General features: G+C 33.9%; 1 protein-coding gene across 1 annotated transcript; it reads right to left on the bottom strand.

The window, feature by feature from the left end:
• Positions 1-3,320: 3,320 nt before the first annotated feature.
• On the bottom strand, positions 3,321-6,475 carry LOC118062913 (uncharacterized). Its single transcript, XM_035076796.2, has one exon. It carries the CDS (start codon positions 6,357-6,359, stop codon positions 3,573-3,575), a length of 2,787 nt encoding a protein of 928 aa, XP_034932687.1. The 5' UTR covers positions 6,360-6,475; the 3' UTR covers positions 3,321-3,572.
• Between the last annotated feature and the right edge of the window lie 6,755 nt (positions 6,476-13,230).

Below are 13,230 nucleotides of genomic sequence, written 5' to 3'. Positions count from 1 at the left end.
CATGATGAGTGTCTTTACTGTGTTAGCACAATATTTAATTTTTTTCATGAGAAGCCAGTTTTTGGTGACCCTTTTCTGAAATCATCCTGCTTGTGAAAGAGGGAATTGATTATGCTGTCTCCATTGGATGGATTCTCATGTATTTGCATATTTCAAAGCGGAATGTCATCTAATTGAAACTGGCAATATTCGTGCTCCGTGCAAAGAAATGCTGTGAAATGTGCGTTTTGGAATGGTGAGGATTCAGGGATGGATGGACGTGTTTGCTGCTGTCATCAAGCACCGCACCCCGACCCGCAAATCTCTTACCTCGTAGGCTCCTAAGCAAAGTCCATGTTTTTCTTTGTTTAAGTTCTATTTTCAACTTCAATGGCAAGATATTAACACTTGAGAGATTCCTGTCTCTTAACTCTTGCTTGCTAGGAATCTGAACGACTGACACCTATAAATTGCTGACATAAGCGTTGATCATGTCAACAAGTAGTTAATTTTTTTTAAAAAAAAACTAAAAGACATGAGTATTCATTACCTTCAAAAAGAATAAAATAACTTAATTATTCTTAAAAACAGAAAAAAAATATTAAACTTTCTTATAGAGATTTTTTCATCCTTTCAATTTTTAAGCTCAATGAATGGCTTAATTACTCTTAAAATATAAAAATAAATCTTAAATTTACATCCAAAGGTTTTTTTGTCTTTTTATTATGATTTTTTTTTGTTATAATTTGTTCATTAGGATTAATTTGTAATTTTAAAAAAAATACAAGTACTTTAAAAAAATGCATACCATCACATGGGTGACCCTGCATCCTTGAGCGGTAAGTTCAAAGTCACCTGGTAACCAAATGTCGTCTCATGCGGCGTTATTTGAATCGTCTAGGTGGCTTCTTCATGATATAGGAGCGCGTGTGGCCAATAAATCTCTAGTTTTGTATATATCAAGTCTGACTAAGAAAATTTGTATATATCAAGTCTTACTTTTTTATAATAAAATATATTATTTAAATAAAAATAACCTTTCAACTCTGAAAACTATCTAATAAAATCTTTTTTCAAAAAGTTCCATTAAAGAAGGAATTTTATTATAATAAGGAATGTGTTTCCGAATAGAATGATTATGAATTAAGTCTCTAATGCTCCATCTTTCCTAAACATCATTGTCCATATAAATATGATGTATATATGGGTTTCTAGGAATATAACTATGGTTTGCTTCGTGAGATAAGTCTTTGAGCACATTTTTCTTCTTCTCACTATTCTTGTTTACACCTACTCCTCATCTGGTTCAAATGTTTGTATTTTTTTTTCTTTGAGTTCTTTAGCCCCCATTCTTATGTCGAGGAATGAGAAGTTGTTGCCGATACCTCTAACCATCAAACAGATCAATCTACTTTAATATCAATTAACAAAATGTATAAAATGGATAATGTTCCTCAATGTCTAAATGTTTTACGGTCCTAAATTATAGAGAAAAAAAACCAAGATTCTCAATCATGGCTTTAATCATATAAAAAACTTTGATAGTTTATTAAATTTATTTTTTCATAAATTATCTTCTTAAAATAACCTAAAAGGATGTTTAGATACAAGAAAAATATCCTATATATAGTGAAATTCTTATTTAATTAAAAGTTTTACTTTAAATAAGAATAAAAAAAACAACTAGAGAAATAGAAAAAATTCGAAATTCCTAATTTTTAAAAATGTGTTTGGCAGTATGGTAGCGGTTGTTTTTCAAATAGCTTTTTGTGCCGAAATAAATGCCAATGATATTTTTTTCATTTTTTAAAAAATTATTTTTGACATCAGCACATCAAAACAATCCAAAAAGTACAAACCGCACTCAATTTTAGTAAAAAAAAAAAAATTTGAAATTTACCAAAACACAGGTTGCAACGCAAAGACAAACGGTGCCTAACTTGAATATGAAAACAACTAGCAAGCTAGCTACTCCTGTGTGTATAGAATTTTAGAACAATGTAGAAAAGTTTAAATCTGATTTAATAATAGAATAAAAAACTATGCTTGTTTCTAACAATGAAGAAAAATAATTATCCAAGAATAATGAAAATAGTGCCGCTGAAGTGGGTAGTCAATGAAGCTTTGCACATGGAGAGGTGTAACATTTATTAATTAGTTGACCATAGAGGTCTTGCGACCCGTTGCAGAGTGAAATATTTTACAGAAATATATTCTCTAGATTTTCCATATTTGTTTATTAAAATTATATTTTTTATATTTATTACTATAAAATATTTTATATTAATCAAAAAGATATTTTATAGTTAATCTTCAAACTTAATTTACTTACTAAAAATATTTTCAACTCATAAAATATTTAATAAATAATAATTAGTTTACAATATAATTTAACAATTTCAGCTATAATCTTCATCTCATTGTCACCTTACAACCATACAACCATCTCTTTTATCGTTGTCATCATTATTTTAATACCATTTTTTTAATCATTCCCACAACTATCGTTGTCTAATCTCATTATTAATATTATCATCATCTCAAAACCATCACCTCTTATTATTATTATTATTATTATTATTTATCGTCTAGTGTGGGATTTGGTGATGAATGCAGAAATCGATGTATCGGCTCATAATAAGACGTGGTCTTCGGTTTATTTTGATCAGTCAATGAATTATTGTTTACTGCAAGTGGGTGTTCAATATTAAACAGAAAGCTAATGAGCTATGTATCCACAATGAACAGCGAATTTCAAGCAAATAATTGACTTGCTAAGACGTTTTCCAATTTCACAACACATCAAATACTTTCTGCCAACCAACGAAGTAAACACCAGCTATGTTTATTCATGCATTTTAAAAGTATTTTTAAAAAAAAATTAATTTTTTTTTTATTTTTTATTAACTTTAAATTAATATTTTTAAATTATTTTGATGTGCTGATATCAAAAATAAATTTTTTAAAAATATAAAAAATCATTAACATGTATTTTGATATAAAAAACTTATTTAAAAAACAATCGTAATTCCATTACAAAACAGCGTGAAAGAACAAAGATGAAAATGGCTGAAATGGTATGATGCTTCTCGGTATTTCACCCCAAATCTGAGCAAAACTCATGTTTAATGGAGTTGAAGCTGTTAAAACGCAGCTTTATTTAGAAACAGGAAGCTACAAGGCTTCAACTTTCGAGAGTAAAAAGCCGGTGCGTCTTGAATTTGCTAGAGCATATAAATTGTCTTCCTATCTACTTGTAATCGCGAATGAAGATATGATCATGCAGGGAAGTCTTTGCAAGCAAGAGATATATATAAAGTCAGGATTTGGAATCGGCAGCATTCACAACATAAACCTTTTCGCTTCCACAGATGCATATACACACAGGTAGAAACACTGTGTTGACATGTAAGATCACACATGAAGATGCATATACACACAGGTAGAAACACTGTGTTGACATGTAAGATCACACATGAAGATTTATTAGTCATTTTATAATAGCAGGGGTCCTAAAATCACAAACGGCGAGGGGAGGGGGGGGGGGGGGCGTGGTGATAAAATCACATGCTCGCAGAAGTTTGAACCACAAATTATGCATCACTAGCCACTGGTACTTTCTCGTATCCTTCTACCTCCTTGAATCTTTTTGGCAGGATACAACGACCACCGAAGCGCTGCTGCAGGTAGACGATAGCAGCAAAAAGAAGGCCCACTAGAGGAATAATGAGATCCCATGCAGTGGAATAATAATCTCCACCTGGGTCGGCATACATGTATGAACCATCAAAATCTTCAACATAGGAGTTAGCCCTGTATAGATCGTATGCATGCGGGAGCAAGCGCACAAATGTGGTTCCTATGTAGAAGAAACGAGAGAGGGCATTTTCTGTGGAGTTGTGGAAAATGTTGAGGAGGATTTGAGGGAAGAGAAAACCATCGAGTACCAAACCACCATAAGATCTTAAATCCACCCAAAGGGAACGCTGATAAGTGCTGCTGTAAGCGTACTCCATGCCCTCACCCACCGTGTTGTTCCTCCAATTCACATACACAGCAATTAAACCTCCAGATATATATAGTGGCAAGGACAGATAGAGTGTCCTCTTCTCAGCAGCCAAGAACGCCTTTTGCTTCCCATCAGCGAATCGTGCAGACCATACAAGCTGCAGAAGTCGGAACTGCAGCAGGAAAGCTACCATCGTGATTACCCTTACAATTACCTCATTCGCTTCCAACCATCCACCACTCCGTAGAAGGAATGTGGTGCGACTTTCCTTTGGCACAAACAAAGCTTCAAAATTCAGCATTAGAGGGATCATGCGCCCGAGAGTAAGGACTAGAAGCATGATAAGTGAGATGAAAGGGAAAACAGCGGGATGCTTTTTCACATACAAGATCTGGTATCCCACAAAGACACAAACGAGAGTATTAGAGATCAAAGACATGATGATCTCCAGATCCATCCTCCGTATTGACTCCCTCGAATGCTGACGGTAAAATGAAGCTGCAGAAAAAGAAAGAGGCTCGAAGTACAGAGGATCGGTTTTTTTCCCTGTGTATTCAATGGTTCCCTGGATATAATCTTTTGAATCTACTGGAGGGAACTGGACATTTATAAGAATCTTACAGTCCATTGAATCATTGTCTGATGTCCGATTGTTTGAGTCAAGATATCTGCAGCCCACCATACAAAGTTGTCCTGTTTCAGCATCATAAATTCCTTCAGAGAAGACTTGAACAGGAGTAGACTCATTCAGCTGGAAGCTCATGCTGTAGCTCATGTTCAGTGGGATGCTGTGGTTGGTTTTTCCTTTAACCGGAGAGTAAGCATCCCTCAAGCTTGATGACATCACAAAGCTGTTTTGTCGATAAATTTGATCACCCACAGCGATGGGCCAAGAGGAGCCCCATCCTATTCTTCTTCTCTTGGAGTCCCTGACCACCATATTGAACTCCATGTCATTCGAAGTTGCATCTGGATGCCGCTTTCCTTTGTTCTTTCTGGGCTGCTTCTCTGCGCATGACTTTCTTGCTTTATCAACAACAGTGTACTGGTACTTCGACCCGGGGATAGCAGCTACAAAATTTTCATGACTTCGAAACATGATCGTATTGAAGTAACCCAGATCATTCTCACGTTTGGTACTCCAAATATGCCCCATCATACCACTAGTATTTCTGATTGACCAAACGGCAGGGAATCTCAAACTCAACCTCACTGAACAATCCTCAATATGAGATTTATTCAACGAGTTGGTCGAATTCAAGATTCGACAGCCAACAACACATAGCTGATTCTTATTCGCATCCCATGATCCTTCCGCAACCAATGTTGTGTTTGGAGTGAAGGGTTGGTAATAATCAGCATAGCTACTGTTGGGGAATTCTATCAGGAATCTCAAACTTCGTTTATCTTCTAAACATTGAATGAATTTCAAGGACATGATTTGTGGTAAATATCCAACACCCTCACCAAAAGGATTGCAACTACTAGTGGAGTTGCAACCCCTTGAATACTCCAGTTTAAAAAAAGTATGCCAACGAGAGAATGCATTGCAAATACGTGTACTCAGCTTTAAGCTTAGTGACAAACTCTTTGGAACATCAATACCCCCGGTACAGACATGATCGAGTGCTTTTCCAACCTCAGTGAACTCGTAATTATTTTGAGGGAACATCAACAAGGAGATTGGCTTAAAATATCCTGAATCACCAGCAGTACTCGAGCTTTCCAATATTCCCCTCACCAAACTACTGATAGTGCTTGATTTTCTAACTTCATAAAGCTTAAGTAGAGCGGCAAGAACAACATGTTCACCCTCCTCTGAGTAAGTAGAACCAGAGCCCACCATGCAAAGCTTGCCGGTAGATGTTGACCAGAACCCTTCTACTTCAAAACTCAAAGGACCCCTCGGAGATCTGTCGTCGTACATGTAATACTCCATATCCGAGGTTTTCAGGATCAAACTCGCCTCAACCTTAAAGACACCATCAACATCAGTACTATAGACACTGTGAGTATGAATGGATAGCTCTCTCCTGTTACTCGATGGATAACGGTAACGAGATGAGTTTGGATGATTCAATATGTCTTCCCCACCAAGAAAGTACCCACCTTGCTCTGCAGCAAAAGGGATGGTGGTGATTTCGGGAACATCATTGGGAGTTGATTCAGGGACAATTGAGGCACAGTGTTTGTTGTAATTAGGGATGTCAAGTTTGGAGGAGGAGACCATGGGGGTGTAAAAGGTGGTCGAAAGGAGCAAGAACATTGCCACGTGAAGCCATGGTAGATAACACCATGTGCTTGGAGAGGAATTAGAGGTCATCATCCGATATTTCTTGGACAGTGAGGATGGTAAGGCTGGTCTGAACATCTGGTGGAATGAAGCAGCGTATATATACTAGACTAGAGGTAGCACTCATCCGGCAAAGTTTTCTTTCTTTTAACAACCACTCAGGATTGGAAACCTCATCTTGACTTGCAATAGTCTGAGTCTACGCCAATGGAGAACATTACAGCACTCGTCACTTACTCCTGTACCTGATTAAGATAAGTGACAGCTGAGAGTGTCTTTGGGGATCAAAGACTTGTGCACAAGACTTGGAAATTTCCCACCACCCACCCCATGTTATAAAAGTCAATTTTGGCACAGGAACAGAAGACTTTGAAATTTCAGCAGCGAAGACTTCAAACCCCAACATGCAGTAAAAGACAAGAAGACAGACAACCACCCGAAGCAGCTTCTCCGTGCATTCATCATTAATTCTTCTCTCCACAAATTTCTAGCCCGAAACGCAAGGTTAGGAGATAAGTTAGTCTGGATCACTGTCGACATTGATTATACTGTATTTTCCAGGTGCTGACCAATAGCCATTATCGATGCTCAACGAAACTAGAGAGAAGGGTCATTGCCAAAGGGAGCTCATTATCTCTAGTGCGAGCTTGAATTGACACTCTGTTTACATTAGTTTTATTTTTTTTACTTTTATCTAAACAAGCTTTTAAAAAACGTTTAATTCCATGTTAAAACTATAGTTTCCTAATCATTAATGGATTACATAATTTATCAACTCTCAAGTCTGAGCAACAGTTTCAATCAAGTAATCAACTTGCTTAAAAATCTTTCAATTTTGGTTTAATGAATTTTTGAATTAGATTGAATAGCAAGAACATGTGTAAATTGTTTTCCTCGCTATTTGTGATTGATCAAGGCCCTGCTCATCTTACTGCTACTATTTCCAGCAAAATCACTTTGGAAAACTACATCAGCTCTTTACAAACCACCGCAAACCAACAGCAAAATGTTAGTGGCCACATGCTCCATAAATCACTCGTTGTCATGAGAAAAAAATGTTATGTTGTATGCTTGTCAGCAGATGCGAACGACAGCCTGAACATTAGAAGATTTATCCACGCTGCTACCATTCCAACTCCAGTGGCAAATGAGTAAAAAAAAAAAAAAACTGAGTCAACTGGACATCTCACCACCGAATTATGTTGCAACTAAAACTGCTAATTTATAATACACAACACATGTCGATATGATTATGCTATAAAACCTACACAGCATAATTATGATTCTACTCTTTGAACTTTACTCCTCTTCTCAGGTTAGAATTAACATTATATATTGTGTTAAGTCAATCCAAATCATTGATTTTAAAATTGATGGCTGGGATTTCCTTGAAAAAGGAAAATAACTAAGAAATATTTTTAAAAAAATCTAACCACCCATTAATTGATTGAGTAAAATAAAATCCCAACCATTAAAATTCAAATCATAATTTCTTTTAGAAAGCAAAAATTGCTAAACTTTTTTTTTTTTTCAGAGTCAGTACCCGGTTTCTCTTTGATATATAGATTTATAATTGTTTTCGTTGGTTTATAAACATTAATAGATAATGATAATTAAAAAGAAAAAGAAAAACACAATTTGAAGTACATGAAGCCTTTGAAAGACTCCTAACAAGATTTGAGGCAGCAAAGCCGTATTCATGGAATCTCCTCTTGTTCCCACTTCTAGTCAAATACAAATTAATAAGTTGATAAGGGCTCGTTAACAAAATCTTATTAGTGTAGGGACGAATTAGGTCACTACAACATGGTAATCCATACACTGCTCTCAAAATTAATTAATTAATTTTGTTAACTCATATGACATATGTCAAAAATGTATGCATTGACTGTTAAGATCATTATCCAAAATAGTAAAACACACATAAAAATGAAAAAGAAAATTAAATTAAGAAATAAAAAAAATCTAATAATTTAGTTACAAATATTTTCCCCTATTAAATATTTAATATTAGTTTAGAAAATACCACTATAAAAAATCAGCTAATGAAAATCTTGTCATCGATAATAATTGAGAATTATTTCTCTTCTTGTGATTAATTGCGTGTATGAGAAAATGTGGCTTTAGATAAGTCTTTTTAAATAAATGTGGGTTTGTCAACGTCACTATTTTTTCTTCATTTCTTATTACATTCTAACCTTTTAATTTCCCTTTTTACTATGTTTTTCACGAGTAGTATTTTTAAATATTAGTAAATAAATTATTTCTTTTTTTTAATTTTATGATAAATTTCAATTGGTTTTTAATTCAGATGTTATATTTTATATATGTATTTTTTTCAGATAATAATTTTATTTGTCAATGAACAATTTTTTTATTCGTGTCACGTGATTTAAAAGAGTTGGATGGAAGGGTAAAAACATTAACAGAATATATTATAGAGGGGTAAACTTAAAAAAACTTGCACAATGAGAAATAATCAATAATAAAAAAAAAAAGAATGCAAGGAGAAAATATCATGGGTTAAAGTGGAGAAGAGGAAACAAATGGCCTCTGGCCTAGTTTTTAGAAAAGAAGAGTATAATAAAAAATTATTTAGTCTTAAGAGCTGTTCATACTTTACTAACATTTTCATTTTCTTTAACCACTTGATAATTCATTAAAATGAAACGAAGAAAGACATGTTTATAAATGATAAAAGTATATTTGGTTGCAGAGGCACAGTAAAGACAAAAGAAATATATTTATAGGTTTAGAATGATTTTTTTATTATTTCAAAATATAAAAAATAACTTTGGACCAACATTCTATCCTTTTTAATGAGGACCAACCATTAATATTTTCACTAAGTATTAATCAATTATGCCAAGCCATTATCCAAATCATAGATATCAAACCTATAGTGACCTGACAGGTTGATCTAGAACTTGATTGATTCAGTGATTAAACTAGTCTAGGTAAGATAAAAGATTGGGAAAAGAAAAAACCCGGTAAAGCTCAACTGACTCGCTGGGGTGACCCATGACCCGGGCGACTTGGCAAAAGTCAGTTGAGATCTTTTTTTTTTTTACAAATATGTTTTTTCTCTTAGCTAGAGTCCCTTTTTTTATTATTATTTTTAGTTAGTTATTAATCCTTTTTAAATTTCACTATATAAATATTAGAAGAATGTTTTATTTTTTAAATATGAGATTTGAAACCCTTTATATATATATACACTTAATGTTCACAGGAAAAAAAATTATTTTCTCAATATGAATTTGAAACCCTTTATTATATATACTTTATTTTCATGAAAAAAAATATGTTTTTTCAATATGAAATAAAAAAAAATTTTGATTTAAATACTTCATCTTAAAAAAATAACATGTTTACATGGTATTTTTTTAATGGAAGATACAAAACCTTTTGAAATAATCTTTTAAACTTTATTATTTATAACATATATAGCATACATTCACATGTATTGTCTTGGCATCTTCTTAATTTTTTCATGTAAAATATTAAAATTTATTTTTTAAAAATTTTTTTAGGTTAATTCAAATTGATCCAGATCAACCTATATAACCTGAGACCCAGCTCCTTAACCGGATCAACCCCAAATCAGTCTGATAACTATGATCCAAACAGTGACCTCCTTGCCTCTTTCCTTGCTCATATATATGTGTTCTTAAGGCACCCTTTACTTGCAACATCTCCCACCCTTTACCTTACAAATTCCACACCCCAGCACTTAATTTATCATTCAAAGAATATAATAGGGATAACTCAAGATTACAGTGAATGATCAATGGTCACACTATTGTTCAAAAACAGAAACAAAAACAAAAACCCTGGCGTCACTGGTTATTCATACACAAAATATTGGCCATATATATAGTTATTTTGCGAGCTGAGGACATTATGATTTCCCAGAACGCTTATTGCACAAGGCATAAGCTAATATATCAAATTAAACTCATGAACATAAACTTCTCAAAAGCAAACAGGCTAGAAGTTAGATAACCGTGTGCTTTTCAATCTTTGAAAACCCAACTGAATGTTACATAGAAATCAACTGGAAATAGAACAGGTGGATTAGATCATACTTGATTTTGGATTACTCTCTGCTACCTTGTGTTTATGTCAGTCAATTGAAAGAAAGAACCATGCACAGTAATCTATCTAATCTGACAGGTCTGGAAAAATTACAGGCTGCATAACTGAGACAATTCAATGTTGATTAAGGTTGCAGAGGATTCAACTCCCAGCATCTACTTGCCGACAATCAATTTTGCTCTTGCGTGGCCCTTGTTGATCTGGAACTGGTCGGCGAGGCCAAAATGAGCCATCAATAGCCAAACAAAAGTAATGAGCTCTCCACCTTTACTTACTTGTTGGGCATGGGCATATGCTCTGCAATGGCCTGCCGCGTATGACAATAATTCCACCCACACTTTGCTCAGTAACTCCCATTTCTTGTCCTGCCCTTGAAGAAGCTTGGCCAGCTTACTTGCATCAAACAACACGGACTTGCTTCTATCTCCTTTCACGTCGACAGGGGCTACCTCTGTGTTCACATCAAGAATGTTCTTACATGCTCCCCGTTCTTTATTTGAAGCTAATATTTCATATAATAAAAAAAAAACACCCAATAGAATCACCTAATTTTTATAGCAGATAAATTTATAATTAAAAAAATTAATCTCAACATCAAAATAATTTGTTACAGTGAAGAATATAAGTTCATTTACGAATTAATTAAATTACATAGTTAACACATCTAACAAATTAACTCGTTGATGGGCCTGCATCATCAAAACCACAAGTATGTCGTCATAGTGCATGATAAACACGATCATTCTCTTCTACTGCATTGTTCGTACAATGAGAACCAAGTATTGAAAACACTGCATGCAACATTGTCGGTAGCAGCATGAATTGTGGCCGTAGCTCTTCGACCCTCATGTACTAAAAAAATCACCTGATATATTAGAAAAGATTATATTATTGTTTTTAAGATATAAATAAGATTTTTATTGCATGCTAAAAAAAAATTATACATATATATTAATTTATTATATCTTGGTGCACAAGATTTGTAATTATTCAGATTACATGTGGTCGACACGAAGTATCATATAGATATCTCATATACTTTTATGATGATGTTATGAATTGTCATGTTATATTCATCATCCAAGGCATGGAAAGATTTAACTCATTAAACGGATATAACTCTCTAAATATATGATATCTCTTCCCATGCCACAAATAACATATTGTGTATAAATAACTGATAAATCATCTTTTTCTTGACCTCAAAATTATATTCATTTTAATTAATCTAGCCATGCATATATTAGATTCACAATCTATAAATTGTGCATTTACTATATGTGCAATTATTGTTTATGTGCCAGAGTGGGAATTATTGATCTAGGCATTGCTAGTTTAGGAAATAAATTTTCCCACCGCGGCAAAACACTATATATCTTGTTATGTTATTGTTGTGAATGAATGAATTAATACGCGACTGCTAAGGTTTCATTTTGTTTATATATCACCATCACTTCCTCCTTTACATGAATATGATTTAACTTAAGTGTTTGAATCAACTTCCGTATATTTTAATTAATTTTATAAATTTTAAAATTAATAATTATTCAAGTATGTAATAGCAATTTATAAAACTCGAATTAGTTACGTCTAAAAGATAAATCTAAAGTTTAACTACCTTCCAGATTAACCTAATCATTCTTAATTGTCTGGCAGGGCATCCTCCTACAGCTAATCAGACAAAAACAGTAAAAATAGCAGATCAAAAATTGATCATGCGCAGTGTTAGCACAAGATTTGATTATTTGGAAGGAGGGAGGCATTCCAGTCATGTGCTCGTGATGAAGTCCAGTGAAGTAGCTTAAAATAAGAAACCAAGTGACTAGCCCATGGGCGTCAAAAAGTAGCTTCGGTTCCATTTGTCCACTCTTGTGCGCTATTTGAATTTCTTGTAGCGGTATTATAATTTGTTTTTTATATTTTTAAAATAAAACTATACCGTTTAATTTTACATTTCAGAAATATTTTAAAAAAAAAAACTGTTTAAATTTTAATTTGGCAAACTGATCCAGATGCCTTAATTTTAAGTACACAACAAGGAGTTCAGGGACATGTTTTTGAATTAGGCGTGGACATGGATGAAATGCTTGGATGGGATCAAATGTCAGGTCTTGCAATTTAATGAGAAAAGATGGCCTGCAATGTTTTCCTTTCTTTTTCAACACTTGATTTCTTGTTTATTCCATTCTTCAACAGTTTGGCGTAGCAGTATGTTTTATGTGGAAATTGGCAGATGACTCGGGGCTTGCACACCGAGTCAGATAGAAACCTGGTGCCACCCTAAAATACTCGATTCCAGACATGATGCATTTCCCTCCTACATCATTCTAGATGAGTTTCCTTGTAGCCCATGAAGATGGGACTTTTTTCCCAGGATTAGAGATCGCTATTTCATTACAGAAACATGGTTCATAGGCAATAAACAAGGCTACACAAAGGGCTGTCTATAGCTTTGAGAGCGAAGGCCAACAACAATCGAAGCAGAAATAAAAGAACACGAGGATTGTCCAAATTAGGCACACCAAAATAGATAATTTTCATGTGTTCTCACTTTTATCCTTCACTAGCAAGACCTTGCATATGAAATTTAAGTGAACTCCATACTGATGGAGCAAAACAAACAAAATCGACAAATCCCAGCTAAATTCATCACCAAAAAAACCTACACTTGAAACTTTCTTGAACTTGAGCAATTTAATCAAGGAAAAGTAGCAGCAGCAAGCAATTTTCATAAAGCTAAGCAACACCCGTTTTTCTGAACAACAATTTTACACCCAAGAGGAAAAAACAAACAAATCGATGAACGCAAAATACCCATGATATTTTGATTAAAAAAAAAGGATAATAAAGG

The sequence above is a fragment of the Populus alba genome, chromosome 3 (assembly GCF_005239225.2).
Source record: "Populus alba chromosome 3, ASM523922v2, whole genome shotgun sequence".
Lineage (NCBI taxonomy): Eukaryota > Viridiplantae > Streptophyta > Magnoliopsida > Malpighiales > Salicaceae > Populus > Populus alba.
Note: the sequence above shows the minus strand (reverse complement) of the source record. Positions and strands in the feature narration are given on the sequence as shown.

Coding starts and splice junctions, on each gene's coding strand:
- LOC118062913 (XM_035076796.2), bottom strand. CDS start 6,359: ATGTTCAGACCAGCCTTACCATCCTCACTGTCCAAGAAATATCGGATG.